General features: G+C 40.8%; 1 protein-coding gene across 3 annotated transcripts in view; it reads left to right on the forward strand.

Annotated features, from left to right (window-relative positions):
- garnl3 (GTPase activating Rap/RanGAP domain like 3) overlaps positions 1 to 13,152 on the forward strand; it is a 33,529-nt gene extending 20,377 nt beyond the window's left edge. For 2 of the 3 annotated variants that reach the window (XM_086135427.1, XM_086135429.1), the window contains exons 15-30: positions 509 to 624; positions 1,026 to 1,148; positions 1,444 to 1,518; positions 1,590 to 1,704; positions 2,474 to 2,611; positions 3,997 to 4,113; positions 4,207 to 4,364; positions 4,981 to 5,139; positions 5,457 to 5,523; positions 6,005 to 6,112; positions 6,683 to 6,801; positions 7,389 to 7,524; positions 8,150 to 8,209; positions 9,563 to 9,790; positions 9,979 to 10,102; positions 10,220 to 13,152. In XM_086135427.1, the coding sequence (XP_085991553.1) occupies positions 509 to 624; positions 1,026 to 1,148; positions 1,444 to 1,518; positions 1,590 to 1,704; positions 2,474 to 2,611; positions 3,997 to 4,113; positions 4,207 to 4,364; positions 4,981 to 5,139; positions 5,457 to 5,523; positions 6,005 to 6,112; positions 6,683 to 6,801; positions 7,389 to 7,524; positions 8,150 to 8,209; positions 9,563 to 9,790; positions 9,979 to 10,102; positions 10,220 to 10,376 (2,000 nt within the window). In that variant the 3' untranslated portion in view covers positions 10,377 to 13,152. The remainder of the gene's footprint in view (positions 1 to 508; positions 625 to 1,025; positions 1,149 to 1,443; positions 1,519 to 1,589; positions 1,705 to 2,473; positions 2,612 to 3,996; positions 4,114 to 4,206; positions 4,365 to 4,980; positions 5,140 to 5,456; positions 5,524 to 6,004; positions 6,113 to 6,682; positions 6,802 to 7,388; positions 7,525 to 8,149; positions 8,210 to 9,562; positions 9,791 to 9,978; positions 10,103 to 10,219) is intronic. The other variant, XM_086135428.1, reaches the window with a different exon arrangement.
- The last annotated feature ends 7,584 nt before the right edge of the window (positions 13,153 to 20,736 follow it).

The raw sequence follows: 20,736 nt of genomic DNA on the forward strand, positions 1-20,736 counted from the left end.
AAAAAAATTTGAAAAAAACAACAGTGATAAACAGTCACGTGAAGAATAGAACTACTTAGAAAAAAATGTTGTAATATTGAAAACGTTTTTTAAATCTGTGGGTGCCAAACCCCATAGAGCTTGACTGTACATTTTTAATGAACCTAACACTAACACTGCTTTCTGTAGGCATAAAAAGTAGGATCGAAGAGGATTTGACATGCAATAATCTTCATCAAACAGGAGGCTGATCTGAATACGTCCTCTTTTAATTCTTTTAGTCCAAATATTGTGTCAAACTAAATAATGTGCCACCATCTAATGGCCAACGGTGGAATTACACCCCAAATTAACGGCACACGAAACAAAACAGAGTCAAAAAAATGGTACCCAAAAAAAGCCACGCTGTAGCAGGAACGCAAAATCATGACTCGCAACAGAGGGAGCTTTACTGTATGTCGGAAATGTTCGTAAGGTACAGTATATTACAAGATTTAGGGACATCAACGAATGTACTTTCTTCACGCAGTAATCAATGGAGAGAAAGCCACACTGGAGACGCCAACATTTGCCCAGAAGCGTCAGCGGACCTTGGACATGTTGATCCGCTCGCTCTACCAGGACCTCATGCCTGACCTGCACAAGGTACCAGCAAGTCTTGGATAAAACCCCAAATATTTGGCTGACCCTCCATCCCCCGCCTCCTCCTCCATGTCACCACTGCGACTTTAAAAGCTGCTGACTGTGTTCTCCACTGCGGCCCACTGCGTACTCCACGACAGCATACACACACACTCACACACACTGATTCCACTGCAGTGCTGCCTTTTTTCTTGCTCCCTGTCATTCGTGTTTCCTCCCATCTGACTCTCGCTGTCACTCTCAAGCAGAGGTGGCAAAAGTACTCACACCCTGTGCTCAAGTAGAAGAACAGATACTTTATACATAAAAAACATACAATGATATGATGTAAATATAACTAGATGCTTTCTTTCTCCCCGTCTCTTTCACCTCCATCGTGCCTGTGTGTTTGCGCCACATATTAGGTCCCTTTTTCTCCGCAGAACATGTTGAACCGCCGCTCCTTCAGCGACGTGCTGCCCGAGTCGCCAAAGTCAGCGCGGAAGAAGGAGGAGGCGCGCCAGGCCGAATTCGTCAGGATAGGCCAGGTAAAATGAATACACCGCAGACGCTAGGGTAGCGGAATGTGGGAATGGGTGCATGTGCGGTAGATGAAAGTAGATCTAGTAGTAGGTCATAAAAGGTCGGGCACCCGTGATTTAGGGCATTTGTATAAAACTACATTTAGGCGGGTTACAGTTCAGGGGCATCAGGAAGGCTCATGTTAGGGGTTGAGGTTAGGCTTTAGGACGCTAGGGTAAGGGCAGGGGCTTGGGTGGTCACAGGGACTTTCGGGTAGCGTGAGGGGGGGTTCATCGTGTACAAATGCTTTGCACCATTTAGGCTCTAAAGCTGAAGACCATTGTGAGAGGCGACGCCCCCACCAGCCTGGTCACCACCGGCTTGTGCAGAAAAGAGGTGACAGCTTTCAGCTCATCAATGCAAATAGCAACACTGCCTTTTGCTTGACGTGTGCGCGTGTGCGGCAGCCGTGGGAGTCGCAGTCGTTCTGCAGCACGTTCCCTCACGAGGTGGTGTGCGCCGACTCATGGGGCCAGTCGCTGCTGGTAGCCACCGACGCAGCGGGGGTCCTGCTGCTGGATGGTGAGCCGAGATTAATTGCAACTGACTGTCCTGCCGGGGGGTCACCACACATGTCCTCTCCATCAAAGCCATACGTGCTCAATCAATCCGTCAATCGTTTGTCCTTCCCGTTTTCAACTGGCAATAAAAGACAAACAAACAAACAAAGCGGCTAATTAATATTAACTGTTCTTATTTTTTTTTCAGTTTTGGGATGTTTTAATAATGTTTTAGTAATCTCCCTATAAAGGTTTACCATGGCCTATTTATAACACCGGATTGCCACAAAGAACTACTTTTGTCTTTATGAAGCTCTTCAACACACTTTCTTCGGTACCAGCATGCCTGAAGATGGCAGAAAAGTACGATTTCTGCCGAAAGGAAGCTCCTCAACTGGCTTTAACATAGTTCCTTGGAACAAAGATGACACAAGATGGTGGTAAAGCACCGCTTTTGTCTAAATGAAGCCCCTCAATTGGCTTTAACACATTTCCTTGGCACCAAGACGCCACAAAATGGTGGCCAATCATTGCTTTTGTCAAAGTAAAGCTCTTCAAATCATTTTTTTTTCATATTGTCGATCTGTGGCTAGAATTGAATTGTGATTAAAAAAAAGTATTTCGATTAAAAAAAAAAATGGTTTCAAAATTAATCATGCATGTTTGAATTTTGTGATTTTCAATTGCTAACCGAAAATGGAAAGAAGAAAAGCTACAGGTTCTCTATGCCATTCAAATGTTAATGCTGTGGGCTACTTTGCCTATCTGTTTTTTTTTTTTTTTTTCTCCAGGCTCTGATCCACCTTCCTCCAGCACCGGTGAGGCTCAGGCTCTCCCGGCACCGGTGCAGGTGTTTGACAAGACGCTGCTAGTGAAGCAGATGCACATACTTGAGCCTCAGGACTTGCTCATCACTCGAGCAGACAAAGGTGAAGGATTTTTTTTTTCTTCTCTATGCAGTTCTTCTTTTCATATCATCCTATTTTTTAATAGTACAAATACTTGGTGTGTATACTCGGCTAGCCAGGCACTAAGCTGGCCGAGGTCCCTCCACTGTGTAGCATTTGTTATTTTGCCTGGTCTGCTCTCAAATTTCACTCATTGAATCGAGTACGCTGCCTCCTTTTCTCATTTTCTCCATTGAGCATATCGATCTGGTGTCAGTACTGTGCTGTCGTTTGTGTCTGTTTATCCTAAGGAGCTAAAGGGAATGTGTCCGAAGTACGCGCATATATGCACGCAGCCAGGCTCCAAATGCCGCAAGCAGGAAAACAAAATGGCTGCAAATGAAAATCATATCATCAATTTTCCCGCTCACCCTCATACTGACAAATGTGATTAACTCGCCTTTGATGGCACGACACGCCTTTGATGGCATGACACCACGGCAGCCCCGCATTTACCCCGACACTTTACGGCTTCTTGCTCGGCTTATCCCAGGAAATCCACATCTTGAAGGATGACGAGGCCGTATGTTGTGATATCAATATTTTGTCGCAGCCTGAACAATGGCAGTAGCAACGTTGTGAGAAAATTTCCATATTGCCATACCTCACATTTGTATCCAGATACTGTACATCATTATCAAATATTGATCCTTGTATTAGTATCGAGTGGTATCATATTGTTTTGTCGAAAGATACGATATCAATACTGTGGCTTGTAGTGGCAAAACTATGGTAAATGGTATTGTGATCTATCATTTTTTTAATCAAAATAGAACGCCAACATATTTTTCAGGTGATGTATTGTAGTACTGTTGCCGTTAGGGATAGGACAAATTTTGACATTGATATTATAAAGTACAGATGTAGTATGTAGTACATTGACATCAGACATCAATACTCCAGCAGTAGGAAAACATTGATATCAATACATTAGTATTGAAATGGTTTCTGTTCGGGGTGTGGTTAAAATGTTGATATCGCAATTATCGTCTCTCTAGCTATGGTATCACTCCACCTACATCAGATATCAATGCTGTATCTTGTAGTGCCTGGACAGATATCAATATTGCAATTTATCATTTTTGGCCTCTATCGATGATACTCTATCAAAACATCAATATCACACACCACTGTATTGTCACATCACTATCCCATCATTATCAATACTGCAAAACAATCGATACTGTCAGAGCAGAGCTGGGATTAAATATCGCTCTCGGGATATCGATATACAGTACAGTATGGATTTGTTGTCTTCAAAGACCGATTATCAGTATTTTTCCTGACATTTTGTGGCTAGTTATGCTCACGTAGTGTAAAAAATGAAGGCTCATGCTCTAGCAAGCCACCCGACCTGTCTCTCCCAGGAAAGGACGCTCGGCTGTACGTGTTCCGACTGAGCACTCTCAAGAGAGGCCTAGAGGAGCAGCAGCAAGCCCGTGGCAAGTGCGACAGCCGGGAGAATAAACTGGAGAAAACTAAAGGTGGACCATAATCATCATCTTTGCACAGTGGACTTTTCTTGACATTTTGTAGTCACCACGAATTTGACACCCTCCGCCCTGTCCTCCCACCAGGTTGCCATTTGTACTCCATCAACACACACCACGGCTCGGAGCTGAGGATCGTGGCGGCCATCCGGAACAAGCTGCTGCTCATCACCCGGAAACGCTTCGAAGGCTTCAGCGCTGTCGGGGGGACCGACTCGCCGGTGGAGGAGTTTCAGTACATACGGGTGCGTCACGCTCATGGGGTCAAACCACAGGATATCAAAGTAAATCATTGGAAATAAAACTAATTCGCTGCAACACTCAAAGCCAGATAGGATTAACATTGTACAATGAGGTCTAAATCTATTTGGGATTATAAAATCATTCTGCCAATAGAATTTTACATTACTGCATAGTAAGAAGAAAGATAGCATAATTGTGCGTACTTTGTTTTACTGTTGGGCAATCCCGAGCTAGCATTAGCACAGCATAAGCTAGCGCTGACGTTAGCTAGCAAGCTAGGTGTTATGTTCTGCTAACTTAAACACAACCCAACCAAACATTTCATGAATACCTTTGATAAATACCCTCTGGAAACCCAATAACGGAGATTTGGTTTCCGATGTGTTCTTTGAGAAGTAGTTTCTAAGTCACCAGGCAGTTTTGCTATTTCGCCTCCTGACTTACTGGTTATGCTGGATTCATTAGAATTTATTTGAGGTGCACCGCCAAACACATCCTGTTTTTGTCATGGTTTCAGTTCAGGTTAGTGGTAGTCAGTGACAAACAATATGAAAATGTCCACTAGGGTAATGTGGGACTATGGCTGATCATGTAACGTGGGCGCGCTCCTTCCACCAGGAGATCTGTTTGTGCGACCCACCCGCCGTGATGGCACTGGTGGACGGGCCGACGGGCGAGAACGACAACATGATATGCGTGGGCTACAAACATCAGTTTGACCTGATCAACGAGAGCACAGGCGACGCCTACCGGCTGCACCACGTCGATGCCAACAGGGTGAGGCGCACCTACCAAACCTTTATATCACGACACAACACCATATAAAAACATCCTAAACATTTTATACATTTATCCCCCATTTATTGCAGAAATACCTTTCAGACTCACTCAAATACGAAAAACAAAAACATTCAACCAAACAATACATCTAGCCAAAGTGTGCTGGCCTAATGCTAACGTATAATGTGAGATACCATCGATGAAATTAGCATGGATGTTACATTCTCTTTTCTTTGCCATTCTGTTTTTTACTTTTTCTTTCAATGAGGAACTGCGATACAACAGGGCTTCCCTTTTTCCCTCTCTGTCCACAGGTCAATTTTGTGGCGGCTATGGACGTGTATGAGGATGGCGAGGCTGGTCTACTCTTGTGTTACAATTGTGGGTACACAAACATAACTTTCTCTACACATTTATAACCTTAACACCAACACACCTACTACTACTACTACTACCACAACTGTGACTGTATGGAAAACAGTGTGAGCATTTATTCCACATCCTTGAAATCAAGCTGTACTGGACCAATTTCTGTCCTCCATAGAAAGACAATTCAATATACTAGTGGAATGTCTCTCTCTCAAAAAGAGCGCTAAAGCATGAAGGCAGCATCTGCTGATTTCTGCCTGCAGGAATTTGTGTGATTTAATTGATCCATTAACCACAGCAAACATCTATGTCCTGAAGTAACAAAGCAGCCCCAGACCATTGTACTCACTCCTACTAGCATGTTTGACTGTAAACCTGATGTTCACAGAAAATTTTTTGTCAATTTTTTTTTGTTTAACAATAATAGCATATTTTTTGGACTATTAGTAGCCAACAGCCAACAATTTTATTTTCTAATTCCTTCCTTTGGCAGATATTTGCTTGTACAAGAAAGTGTGTCCGTTCAACGGCTCCACGCCCATGATCCAGTCCAACACGTCCGACTTCCACTTCAGCTGGAACCAGATGCCCAACGCTATTGGTTCGTTGCAATGGCAATGCGACAAGCTCTCTGCGGTCACCATGGAGTGCCATACCATATGCCACACTTGTCCACTCATTAGTGACATCTTCGTGTGTGTGTGTGTGTGTGTGTGCGTGTGTGTGTGTGTGTGTAAGTCTCCACTTTTCACACAAACACACCACACAAATATATACAGTACATTCAAGCAACTGCTTTGTTTTCTGTATTATATTCTAGCAACTAATGTTGCATGTAATTAATATTTTGTGCTCCAGTAGGGGGCAGCATATCACCACACACTTGGTGCAGCTGCCCTAGTAAGATAATTCTTACTTTGAACATATTGTATCAATACTGTCGCTGTCTGTCATATTGTGTCAACATGACACCAACATTTCGAGTAGGCATAAAAAACAGGATTGAAGTGGATTTGACATTCAGTTTTCTGTGTGCCGCCAGCTAAGGGTGGACAGTGGAAATACATCCAAATTAAATGGGAGGCAGAACAAAATAAAGTTATGAACTGCTAAGGGGCCATTTTCGTTAAATGGTATGGTATCATCCTTACGATGGTGTTTTTCTCCTCAGTGTGCGCCTTCCCGTACATCCTGGCTTTCACCACAGACTCCATTGAGATCCGCCTAGTGGTCAATGGCAACCTGGTGTACACTGCGGTGGTCCCGGAACTGCAGCTTGCCGCTTCACGGGTCAGTACTAAATGTTTTGCTAGAACATGTCTATGATGGTCTGAAGTATTTGCTTCCCTCCATCCTGTTGTCCGTACAGCAAAATTCATTGTTCCATTAACAACAGGAAGTTGTCCAAGTGCTGAATTAGCAAGCAGCCCCAGACCTACAGTACATTGTGCTATACAGTAACAGTACAGTAATGTTTAATTGTATGTGCGATGTTTTTATCATTATATTTGGGAGTAATTTGGGTTGCCTGACTACTCCTGCGAAGGTTCACCAATGTTCCCAGTTTTCTCCATTTGTGGATCATGATGCCAGCAGTGGTTCCTCAGAGTCCCAAAACCTTTAAAATGTCCTTGTAAGAGCAATCAAAAATGAGGACGCCGGCAAATACATTTTCTTTCTCCTCACTGGAGGAAGACTCCTTTCAGCATTAGCACAAAATGCTGTCTCAGCTTACTCATTTCACTCCGTTTTATGAGTCTACGGGGAAACAACATGGCGGTCGATCTGGATGGTTATCGAGCAATAACGGCACCCTCGTATTTCATACACGCAAGTGCTGCAAAGTGAAGTCTTGTCTCCGATCCAAACCTTCGCAGTCGGACATCTACTTTGTGTCCTCGGCTCCGGTGAGCTCGGCCTCCAACTGCAGTTCCAGGGACACCAGCTCGCAAAGTTCCCCGCAGACGCCCACCAGCTACGAGATGCCTGTTTTCCCCTCACCCCTCGGGGATGGTAAGCAAAAGGCACTTTTCCATCCCAAATAAGGAAAGCAGAGAACCAATCAGAGCAAAGCTTGTTTACATATTAAATATTTTTGAATGTGGATGAGGAAACGACTCGTTCAAAATTATGGACAAAAGAAAGTCATTTGAAAAAGGTCAAAGTGTAATTCTCATAATGCATTGACAGACAATTTCCCTTTCAGTCTAGTTTGAATCCTTCCCAAAATAAGTGTTCTTCTATTGATAAATGATGCCGTGTCATGTCAGTCAGGTGAAGCAGCATGTGGTATACTACACATGGGTCAATTTTGACACTCTGTTCCAAGTGACAATCACCAGGCAACTCTGTTTAATTTAGTAAAGCGTAACGATAAACAACTGTTTTTTTCTGTTCACAAGCAATGTATTATGTCAGCGTAACAGCTGGTACCATGTTAGTTAGAAATTACTGCACTCACTGCCATGCATATACTTTGCGCAATTTCTTCTCTTTCTTGCAAGTCAACTGTTTTTCCCTTTTTTTTTTTTTTTTGGTAGGGGGGATGGAAAATATGTTCACCCACTTAATGTTGTGTTGTTTTTCCTGTGTGTGTGCGTATGTGTGTGCGTTACCCTCTTCTTGGTCCTTGGTTCAGATTCTATACGGATCCCCTACGGGACCAAGCTTTCGCTGTACACGTCTAAGGACGCCGAAGGTACCGTGAATGATGTCACTGGAATGTTAAATGAACGTCATGTGTTTTCCACGCCACTCATCAAATAGTTGGCAATTCTTAAACCAGGGGTGTCAAACTCATTTTTATTGCGAGTCACTTTGGGGTTACGTCTTCCCTCGGAGGGCCGTTACGACATTGAAACTAAATAAATGTTTATATATTATTACTTGGACATAGCAAATTGATGGATTACCAGTTTTGAAATCAGTCAAATCAACTGTAATAGTTTGTTAATTATTGTTTGAATGAGTGTTATTGGTTATTGCAAAATCTCAATGTTATTTATTACACATGACACTTTGACATTTCGGTACAGATTTTAGCAAGGAAGTTGACACACATGATTTGCTTTTGCGGGCAACATAAAATGACATGGTGGGCTGATCTGGCCCCCGGGTCTTGAGTTTGACACCTATGCCTTAAACCATCAACTGAAACCCTAATTTAAGCATAAACCCCAATTAAAGGATTGAAACCCCACATTTGTGTTGTCGTGTTAAAACAACAACAACAAAAAGATTTCCTGAAACGCTTCACTTCAGGATGAGGAGTGAAAAGGTTCTCCAAAGTGTGGAGTAATTGGTGCCTGAAAGCTGATGAGGGAGGAAGGGGGTGAAGGACGTGATCTGCAGATTGCCCTGTCTCCATGGAGACTTTTGTCCGCCCAGGTCCAAATAACAGCACCACAAAGAGGGAGGAGGAATTGGGAGTTGAATTGGGAGGGGTTGTAGCGCTCCTTGGGGGAGGTGCCGGTGGAGTCAAGTGATGTCACTGCAGCACGCTAAAGCGCTCTTAAAAAAAATCCCACTTGATTTGACGGCCTGACTCGCGTATATCGTGAAATGTTGCCAAATGACGCCGATCGCCCAACTGACCTGCATAACCCGCCGTGGCGCATTTCATTGGATTGCTCTCATGAGCGGCAACAGTGCCCTCCAGTGGCCAAGTTGAAAACTGCCCAAGGAGTGTTTGGGCTCCACTCTAAAGAATTCAAATGTGGAAAAATACAGAATTCTGCAACTGGTACAAGAACGTCTGCAAACGTTCACTGGATGATTTTTTTAATGAAAAAAAGTCCACTATCCATCCCTAACTTGAAAACCTTTGAAATCCTACCGCTAATTTGAAACCATCCTCCCGATTTGAAGCCCCAATGTGAAACCCTAACCATAATTTAACACCCTATTTTGAAATTACTCCTATTGCCCTAATTCTTGTCAGTCGTTAGTCTTACAATTTTGCGATTTAATAAGCACAAACATTACAACACCAGAGTATCTTTGTGTGGCTACGTGCTAAAGCAGTCAAGCTCATCTGTGGCCTCTTTCCCAGGCGAGTCGGTGTGCAAGCACATCTTCAAGATCCCTTTGTGCAACCTGGTGGGCCGCAGCATCGAGAGACCCCTCAAGTCGCCGCTGGTCCACAAGGTATTGACGGCGGCGACCGCCGCCCCCGCCGCGGTGGCGTGCGCTGCCCCTCTGGTCTCGGCTACGCACTCGCTGTCGCTATCGCGCATGGAAATCAAAGAGATAGCCAGCCGCACGCGCAAAGAGCTGCTCGGTAAACTTCATTTCCCCTTCTTTCATCAAATGTGTTTGTGTGTGTGTATACATATTTTTTTCATACTGTATATTAAAATATTTTTTAAATTAAATTACATTTAAAAAATGTTCTTAACTATAGCTAGTTGAATCCGATTTTTAAAAATTATTTATCTTTTTTTTTTTTTTAACACATTGTTTAAACAGGCCTGACAGAAGAACCGAGCAGTAAATCGGACAGCGGCGCATCCAAGGCGAGGAAAGCGAGCAAGAAGAACACGGCAGCAGAGGAGCCCAGAGCACGAGCGCTAACGTCCACCAACAGTGACAGGTCAGACAAAGATTCTGCACGTTGGGAAAAAGACAAAGCCCTAATGTGAAACACTAACCGTAGTTTAACACCCTATTCCAACACCAGAACCTCTCCAAATATTTTTTCTTCCGTCAGGTTAGACTCGGAGGCCTGCGATGCCGACTTGGACGTGGCATCCATTTTGGAGGCCGAGCCGGAGACTTTGGTGCTTCGGGCCGACAGTCCGCCACCGCTCGCCAGCGCCTTCGCCCTTGCCGCGTCCTTCGAGGAAGATGTCCTCGATCTCAAGTGAAGACAATCCCGTTGTGCACTTCTCTCAAACAACCACTCCTGTACCCTTTTTACGCTGCTTTTTTTGGGTGAAATTACCGGATGAGTCTAAAATACACCAAACATATTAAAACAGACTTTTTTTTAACCCTTTCAGGGGCAGCGGTTACTAGAGTGGACAGCTTACCATGTTATCAGGTTACAGGTTATGGTTATTGGAGCACGAAAGGGTTAAAGTATATTATTTCAATATTTCATGAGGGAAAAAAAATTGCATTAATTGTGACCTCATGATAAAAACAAAAAAATTGAAAGAGAGAATCTAATTTTTCATCATCAAAAAGTTGCAACTTTATTGAGAAAAAGTGCTAATGAAAGTCTATTAGCTTAGTGCTAACACATATTACACCATCGAGGGCCTTATGTAAATTAGCATGGATGTTACGGTAATTCTAAATCTTCAAACTGCTACTGTAACACACACAAAGGAGCAACGCATACAAGTAAAAAGTACTGAACCATTCAACAAACGAATAAAAGTTTAAAAAGTTCACCGGTAAAAGTTATTGTGAATTAATCCTGAAATTTCACCCGAAATCTTGATTTCCCATTTTTTTGGTGAATAGTCCATCTACTTTTTGGGGGGGTTTTGCTTGCTGTGCTTAAAAATTTTGTTTTCCACTTTTTTTTTGTTTGTTTGTTTTTGCATTCCTTCACTTTCCCCTTTCAAATGGCTGCTGTGTCAAATGGATGTGTCAGTATGTACGTGGTTGTAATCAAAACACAGAGTGGCGACCGGTGCCAGATTCTACTCGCGGCCGTTTTGAGTTCCTACCGCAGACTTGAACTAACGGAGTCACATTAAATCCAAATTTATTCATTTAAGTGTCGTATCATAAGATGTGATTATTATTTTCCGGAAAAATGTCATACAAAATACGCTTGTAGAAATCTGTTTATACACAAAGTAGCGTAATGTCTGGGATGCATATTTATAGATGTATTATATCAAAACAAATCTATTTTATTCTCTTCTTGAAGTAATGACAACAACAACAACAAAAAAAGGGTACGAACTTGTGAGCGCTCTTCTCTGGCCGTTTCCCCTTTTATTGAGTGTACACAGGTTGAAAACAGGGCTGGAGGTCTTTCCCAAGTGCCATTTACCAGCAGCTAGCGCGGAACTGCGTCACTTCCTTCTGGGGTTAGCAGTAGCAGCCATGATTGTAGTCCTTTTCTAGGTAACCAGAGTCCAAATTAGTTATAAGATATACACACAGGAGGGTCTTTCCCGAACATCTCCAAACCAAATTTAAACAAAATAGCGTAAACGTTCAAGATCCACTTGTAAAACCAGATTTTATAGTATCATGCGAAGCCCCATAAACAGTCACGGTAATTACACACACGGAGTAGCAACACATATAAATTAAGCATACAACAAAAGGCAAATAAATATTGTGGAACCAAAGCATACAATTTCCTCTCACAAATCAGCCCGCTTAATGCTAGCATACATCTGTGAAACTCCATTGATGAGCTAAAAACAGCTTGCATAAATGTGTCGGTGATTACAAAACTTTCAAAGAACTGCAGTGAGACATACAAACAGCAGACAACAAAAAATTGTTTCCTTAAACCGCAAACTAGTCAACTAGATAACTATTAAGTCTGATAGCTGAAGGCTAACATACAATGTAAAACACCATAGATGAGCTAATGAAAATTAGCATAGATGTCACGGTCATTATAAACCTTCAAAAAAATTGCTACTTTAACACACACAGCAGACAAAAAAAAGATATTACCAAGATCTTCAACCAAGCCAGATTCATTTTGATCCAACAAAATGTGGCTGATCGAAAAAAAATAACATTATTCTTTTCAATGTAAACTTGCTGATGACCAGTGTAATGGGCATCAGTTATTTGCCTATATTGTAAAAACAAAATTTCAAAAAGGTTTAAAAATCTCAGAGTGTGAATGATGAACCACAATATAGCAAGGGGTTCGCCGTATTTATATACTGACATTTCTTTCCCCAAATCCTTTCAAACGGTCTCTAACCATCGCCTCCTGAGGTCCTGTGTTGTATTGCGAGCGTTTACATTTAGCCAAGTGTGTTTAATGTCCACTTTGCAGTTAAAAAAACCAACAACAACAAATGTTAATTAAATTTATCATCTAAAGTTAAATCCATAATCAAAATAAGCTTTTTGACAGACCAGGCCCCGCAGCAGCCTACTTATAACTTGCATGATCTCTTCACTTCCTCAAACCAGGAAATGTTAAAACACACACACACACACACACACACATGTACACAAATGGTATGAAATGTTTACAAATGTCCTCCACTCTCATGTTTATTATGACGGCCGGGTTGCCGTTTGTTTTCCTTTGTCTACCTCCCCTTGGCTCTTATTTTTGTTAGTGGTGTTGTCGTTGTTGTTTGGACTGTTGCTGAACCTCTCTGTGCTATCCAATGAAAAACAATTCACGCACATGCACACACACACACGGGAAAAAAAAACAACACCAAGTGTCTTAAAATATTGTACCGCCATCGTTTTTAATGCCAAGTACTACTTGTAAATGTAAATGTTTGTGTATCAAATGTGGCCTCAAATTATGAAACAGAGCTGAACACTCATTATGATGATGATGATGACTATTAAGATTATTATTGTTATGACTATGATCATTGGAGCAGTTATTTAAAACGAGTGCTGTAGAACACCTCTGTGAAAGTAGGTACTTCTGTTTATTGATATGTAATAAATATTTATGGAATTTGAGCCCAAGTTAGCCCATTTTTTTTGTGTGTGTGTGCGTGCGTTTTCACATGTTTCTCTGCGTCCTCAGATTATTTCCACTCCAAGTGAGGAGAATGAATTTGGGTTGGTTGTTGATACAGTGTCCAGCTCACTCTCCTGCTTGTTTTATAGACTCGCGTGGAACAATCCACTCACCGCTCCAACATAAACATGGCCTCCTGACGGGAACTGGCTTGGAAAATCCACGGCCAGGAGAACAGAAAACATCCAACCCAGAATGGAAAAAATGCACAGGAGCAGTCAAACTCTGGAAAAAAAAGGATGAAAATTTGAAGACAAATTTTCATGGTTGTAGGGGGAAAAAAGCCTTACTATGCATGGGGGGGGTGGGGGGGGATTCCGGCTAAAAACGCCTTACTATAGATGGTTGGTTTTTTTTTAGCTAAAAACGCCTTAATATACATGGTAGTTTTTTTCGGCTAAAAACGCCTTACGATACATGGTCATTTTTTTTCGGCCAGAAACGCCTGACTATATATACATGGTCGTTGTTTTCGGCCAAAAACGCCTTACTATAAATGGTCACTTTTTTTTCGATTAAAAACGCCTTACTATAAATTGTACATTTTTTCGGCTAAAAACGCCTTACTATATATAGTCATTTTTTTCGGCTAAAAACGCCTTGCTATACATGGTCGTTTTTTTCGGCGCAAAATGCCCAACGATACATGGGCGGTTTCTTTCGGCTAAAAACGCCTTACTGTACATGGTCTTTTTTTTCGGCCAAGAACGCCTTACTATACAGGGTCATTTTTTTCGGCCCAAAACGCCTTACTAGATATGGTCGTTTTTTTTCGGCTAAAAACCATTGACTATACATGGTCGTTTTTTTCGGCCCAAAACGCCTGACTGTACATGGTCGATTTTTGGGGGAGCTAAAAACGCCTGACTATACATGGTCGTTTTTTTCGGCCAAAAACGCCTTACTATGCATGGTCGTTTTTTTCGGCCCAAAATGCCATACTATACTATGTCGTTTTTTTCGGGCCAAAAACGCCTTACTATATGATGTCGTTTTTTTCGGCTAAAAACGGCTTCCTATACATGGTTGTTTTTTTGGGCCAAAAACACCTTACTATACATGGTAGATTTTTTTCGGCTAAAAACGCCTTACTATATATGGTCTTTTTTTTTTGGGCTAAAAACGCCTTTCTATACATGGTCGTTTTTTTCGGCCCAAAACGCCTTACTTTACATGGTCGTTTTTTTCAGCCCAAAACGCCTTACTATACATGGTCGTTTTTATCGGCTAAAAACGCCTTACTATACATGGTAGATTTTTTTGGGCTAAAAACGCCTTACTATACATGGTTGTTGTTTTTTTTCCGGCAAAAACGCCTTGCTATACATGGTCGTTTTTTTCGGTCAAAAATGCCTTACTATACAATAAGATATCCTTTTTATTTGTCCCGCAATGGGGAAATTACAATCAGAATTCAGAAAGGAAAACGCTGGGTAGGGAGAGAGAGGGAAAAAAAAACACGCTCCAACTATCCTCTTCTGAGGATAATTTAAGTCCAGGATAAAAAATTTAAAAAAAACACCTTACTATTACATGGTCGTTTTTATCGGCTAAAAACGCCTTACTATACATGGTCGATTTTTTTCGGCCAAAAACGCCTTACTGTACATGGTCGTTATTTTTTGGCCAAAAACACTACTATACATGGTCGCTCTTTTTGGCTAAAAACACCTTACTATACATGGTCGTTTGTTTTTGGCTAAAAACGCCTTTCTATACATGGTCGTTTTTTTCAGCCCAAAATGCCTTACTATACATGGTGTTTTTTTTGGCAAAAAACGGCTTACTATACATGGTCATTTTTTTTCGGCCCAAAACGCCTGACTGTACATGGTCGATTTTTGCGGAGGCTAAAAACGTCTGACTATACATGGTCGTTTTTTTCGGCCAAAAACGCCTTACTCAACATGGTCTTTTTTTTCCGGCTAAAAACGCCTTACTATACATGGTCGCTTTTTTTGGCTAAAAACGCCTTACTATATATACATGGTCGTTTTTTTCCGGCCAAAAACGCCTTACTATACATTGTCGTTTTTTTCGGCTAAAAACGCCTGACTATACATGGTCTTTTTTTTTTCGGCCAAAAACGCCTTACTCAACATGGTCTTTTTTTTCCGGCTAAAAACGCCTTACTATACATGGTCGCTTTTTTTGGCTAAAAACGCCTTACTATACATGGTCGTTTTTTTTCGGGCCAAAAACGCCTTACTATACTATGTCGTTTTTTTTCGGCCAAAAACGCTTGACTATACTAATTCGTTTTTTTCGGGCCAAAAACGCCTTACTATACTATGTCGTTTTTTTCGGGGCAAAAACGCCTTACTATACTATGTCGTTTTTTCGTGCCAAAAACGCCTTAGTATACTCCGTCGTTTTTTTCGGGCCAAAAACGCCTTACTATACTATGTCGTTTTTTTCGGGCTAAAAACGCCTTACTATACTATGTCGTTTTTTTCGGGCCAAAAACGCCTTACTATACTATGTCGTTTTTTTTCAGGCTAAAAATGCCTTACTATACTATGTCGTTTTTTTCGGGGCAAAAACGCCTTACTATACTGTGTCGTTTTTTTCGGGCCAAAAACGCCTTACTATACTATGTCGTTTTTTTCGTGCCAAAAACGCCTTACTATACTATTTCGTTTTTCTTCGTGCCAAAAACGCCTTACTATACTCCGTCGTTTTTTTCGTGCCAAAAACGCCTTACTATACTATGTCGTTTTTTTCGGGCCAAAAACGCCTTACTATACTCCGTGGTTTTTTTCGGGCTAAAAACGCCTGACTATACTATGTCATTTTTTTCGGGCCAAAAACCCCTTACTATACTATGTGGGTTTTTTCAGGCTAAAAACGCCTTACTATACTATGTCGCTTTTTTCGGGGCAAAAACGGCTTACTATACTCCGTCATTTTTTTCGTGCCAAAAACGCTTTACTATACTAAGTCTTTTTTTTTTCGTGCCAAAACGCCTTACTATACTCTGTCGTTTTTTCCGGGCCAAAAACGCTTTACTATACTATGTCGTTTTTTTCGGCTAAAAACGCCTTACTATACATGGTCGTTTTTTTCGGTCAAAAACGCCTTATGAAACATGGTGGTTTTTTCCGGGCCAAAAACGCTTTACTATACTATGTCGTTTTTTTCGGGCCAAAAACACCTTACTATATTATGTTGTTTTTTTCGGGCCAAAAACACCTTACTATACTATGTCGTTTTTCTCGGGCTAAAAACGCCTTACTATACTATGTCGTTTTTTTCGGGCCAAAAACGCCTTACTATATGATGTCGTTTTTTTCGGCTAAAAACGGCTTCCTATACATGGTTGTTTTTTTGGGCCAAAAACACCTTACTATACATGGTAGATTTTTTTCGGCTAAAAACGCTTTACTACACATGGTTGTTGTTTTTTTTCCGGCCAAAAACGCCTTACTATATATGGTCTTTTTTTTTTGGGCTAAAAACGCCTTTCTATACATGGTCGTTTTTTTCGGCCCAAAACGCCTTACTTTACATGGTCGTTTTTTTCAGCCCAAAACGCCTTACTATACATGGTCGTTTTTATCGGCTAAAAACGCCTTACTATACATGGCAGATTTTTTTGGGCTAAAAACGCCTTACTATACATGGTTGTTGTTTTTTTTCCGGCAAAAACGCCTTGCTATACATGGTCGTTTTTTTCGGTCAAAAATGCCTTACTATACAATAAGATATCCTTTTTATTTGTCCCGCAATGGGGAAATTACAATCAGAATTCAGAAAGGAAAACGCTGGGTAGGGAGAGAGAGGGAAAAAAAAACACGCTCCAACTATCCTCTTCTGAGGATAATTTAAGTCCAGGATAAAAAATAAAAAAAAAACACCTTACTATTACATGGTCGTTTTTATCGGCTAAAAACGCCTTACTATACATGGTCGATTTTTTTCGGCCAAAAACGCCTTACTGTACATGGTCGTTATTTTTTGGCCAAAAACACTTTACTATACATGGTCGCTCTTTTTGGCTAAAAACACCTTACTATACATGGTCGTTTGTTTTTGGCTAAAAACGCCTTTCTATACATGGTCGTTTTTTTCAGCCCAAAATGCCTTACTATACATGGTGTTTTTTTTGGCAAAAAACGGCTTACTATACATGGTCATTTTTTTTTCGGCCCAAAACGCCTGACTGTACATGGTCGATTTTTGCGGAGGCTAAAAACGTCTGACTATACATGGTCGTTTTTTTCGGCCAAAAACGCCTTACTCAACATGGTCTTTTTTTTTCCGGCTAAAAACGCCTTACTATATATACATGGTCGCTTTTTTTGGCTAAAAACGCCTTACTATACATGGTCGTTTTTTTCCGGCCAAAAACGCCTTACTATATATACATTGTCGTTTTTTTCGGCTAAAAACGCCTTACTATACATTGTCGTTTTTTTCGGCTAAAAACGCCTGACTATACATGGTCTTTTTTTTTCTGCCAAAAACGCCTGACTATACATGGTCGTTTTTTTTCGGGCCAAAAACGCCTTACTATACTATGTCGTTTTTTTTCGGCCAAAAACGCTTGACTATACTAATTCGTTTTTTTCGGGCCAAAAACGCCTTACTATACTATGTCGTTTTTTCCGGGCCAAAAACGCCTTACTATATGATGTCGTTTTTTTCGGGCCAAAAACGCCTTACTATACTATGTCGTTTTTTTCGGGCCAAAAACGCCTTACTATATGATGTCGTTTTTTTCGGGCCAAAAACGCCTTACTATACTATGTCGTTTTTTTCGGGCTAAAAACGCCTTACTATACTATGTCGTTTTTTTCGGGCCAAAAACGCCTTACTATATGATGTCGTTTTTTTCGGGCCAAAAACGCCTTACTATACTATGTCGTTTTTTTCGGGCCAAAAACGCCTTACTATACTATGTCGTTTTTTTTCAGGCTAAAAATGCCTTACTATACTATGTCGTTTTTTTTGGGGCAAAAACGCCTTAGTATACTATGTTGTTTTTTTCGGGCAAAAAACGCCTTACTATACTATGTCATTTTTTTCGGGCAAAAACGCCTTACTATACTATGTCGTTTTTTTCGGGGCAAAAACGCCTTACTATACTGTGTCGTTTTTTTCGGGCCAAAAACGCCTTACTATACTATGTCGTTTTTTTCGTGCCAAAAACGCCTTACTATACTGTCGTTTTTTTCGGGGCAAAAACGCCTTACTTATACTATGTCGTTTTTTTCGTGCCAAAAACGCCTTATATACTATGTCGTTTTTTTCGGGTCAAAAACGCCTTACTATATACTATGTCGTTTTTTTCGGGCTAAAAACGCCTTACTATACTATTTCGTTTTTTTTTTCGTGCCAAAAACGCCTTACTATACTCCGTCGTTTTTTTCGTGCCAAAAACGCTTTACTATACTATGTCGATTTTTTTCGTGCCAAAAACACCTTACTATACTATGTCGTTTTTTTCGGGCCAAAAACGCCTTACTATACTATGTCGTTTTTTTCGTGCCAAAAACGCCTTACTATACTCCGTCGTTTTTTTCGGGTCAAAAGCGCCTTACTATATACTATGTCGTTTTTTTCGGGCTAAAAACGCCTTACTATACTATTTCGTTTTTCTTCGTGCCAAAAACGCCTTACTATACTCCGTCGTTTTTTTCGTGCCAAAAACGCCTTACTATACTATGTCGTTTTTTTCGGGCCAAAAACGCCTTACTATACTCCGTCGTTTTTTTCGGGCTAAAAACGCCTGACTATACTATGTCATTTTTTTCGGGCCAAAAACCCCTTACTATACTATGTGGGTTTTTTCAGGCTAAAAACGCCTTACTATACTATGTCGCTTTTTTCGGGGCAAAAACGGCTTACTATACTCCGTCATTTTTTTCGTGCCAAAAACGCTTTACTATACTAAGTCTTTTTTTTTTCGTGCCAAAACGCCTTACTATACTCTGTCGTTTTTTCCGGGCCAAAAACGCTTTACTATACTATGTCGTTTTTTTCGGCTAAAAACGCCTTACTATACATGGTCGTTTTTTTCGGTCAAAAACGCCTTATGAAACATGGTGGTTTTTTCCGGGCCAAAAACGCTTTACTATACTATGTCGTTTTTTTCGGGCCAAAAACACCTTACTATATTATGTTGTTTTTTTCGGGCCAAAAACACCTTACTATACTATGTCGTTTTTCTCGGGCTAAAAACGCCTTACTATACTATGTCGTTTTTTTCGGGCCAAAAACGCCTTACTATATGATGTCGTTTTTTTCGGCTAAAAACGGCTTCCTATACATGGTTGTTTTTTTGGGCCAAAAACACCTTACTATACATGGTAGATTTTTTTCGGCTAAAAACGCTTTACTACACATGGTTGTTGTTTTTTTTCCGGCCAAAAACGCCTTACTATATATGGTCTTTTTTTTTTGGGCTAAAAACGCCTTTCTATACATGGTCGTTTTTTTCGGCCCAAAACGCCTTACTTTACATGGTCGTTTTTTTCAGCCCAAAACGCCTTACTATACATGGTCGTTTTTATCGGCTAAAAACGCCTTACTATACATGGCAGATTTTTTTGGGCTAAAAACGCCTTACTATACATGGTTGTTGTTTTTTTTCCGGCAAAAACGCCTTGCTATACATGGTCGTTTTTTTCGGTCAAAAATGCCTTACTATACAATAAGATATCCTTTTTATTTGTCCCGCAATGGGGAAATTACAATCAGAATTCAGAAAGGAAAACGCTGGGTAGGGAGAGAGAGGGAAAAAAAAACACGCTCCAACTATCCTCTTCTGAGGATAATTTAAGTCCAGGATAAAAAATAAAAAAAAAACACCTTACTATTACATGGTCGTTTTTATCGGCTAAAAACGCCTTACTATACATGGTCGATTTTTTTCGGCCAAAAACGCCTTACTGTACATGGTCGTTATTTTTTGGCCAAAAACACTTTACTATACATGGTCGCTCTTTTTGGCTAAAAACACCTTACTATACATGGTCGTTTGTTTTTGGCTAAAAACGCCTTTCTATACATGGTCGTTTTTTTCAGCCCAAAATGCCTTACTATACATGGTGTTTTTTTTGGCAAAAAACGGCTTACTATACATGGTCTTTTTTTTTTCGGCCCAAAACGCCTGACTGTACATGGTCGATTTTTGCGGAGGCTAAAAACGTCTGACTATACATGGTCGTTTTTTTCGGCCAAAAACGCCTTACTCAACATGGTCTTTTTTTTTCCGGCTAAAAACGCCTTACTATATATACATGGTCGCTTTTTTTGGCTAAAAACGCCTTACTATACATGGTCGTTTTTTTCCGGCCAAAAACGCCTTACTATATATACATTGTCGTTTTTTTCGGCTAAAAACGCCTTACTATACATTGTCGTTTTTTTCGGCTAAAAACGCCTGACTATACATGGTCTTTTTTTTTTCTGCCAAAAACGCCTGACTATACATGGTCGTTTTTTTTCGGGCCAAAAACGCCTTACTATACTATGTCGTTTTTTTTCGGCCAAAAACGCTTGACTATACTAATTCGTTT

The sequence above is a fragment of the Hippocampus guttulatus genome, chromosome 17 (genome assembly GCF_054856545.1).
Source record: "Hippocampus guttulatus isolate MCC_2025c chromosome 17, RoL_Hgut_1.0, whole genome shotgun sequence".
Taxonomy (NCBI): domain Eukaryota; kingdom Metazoa; phylum Chordata; class Actinopteri; order Syngnathiformes; family Syngnathidae; genus Hippocampus; species Hippocampus guttulatus.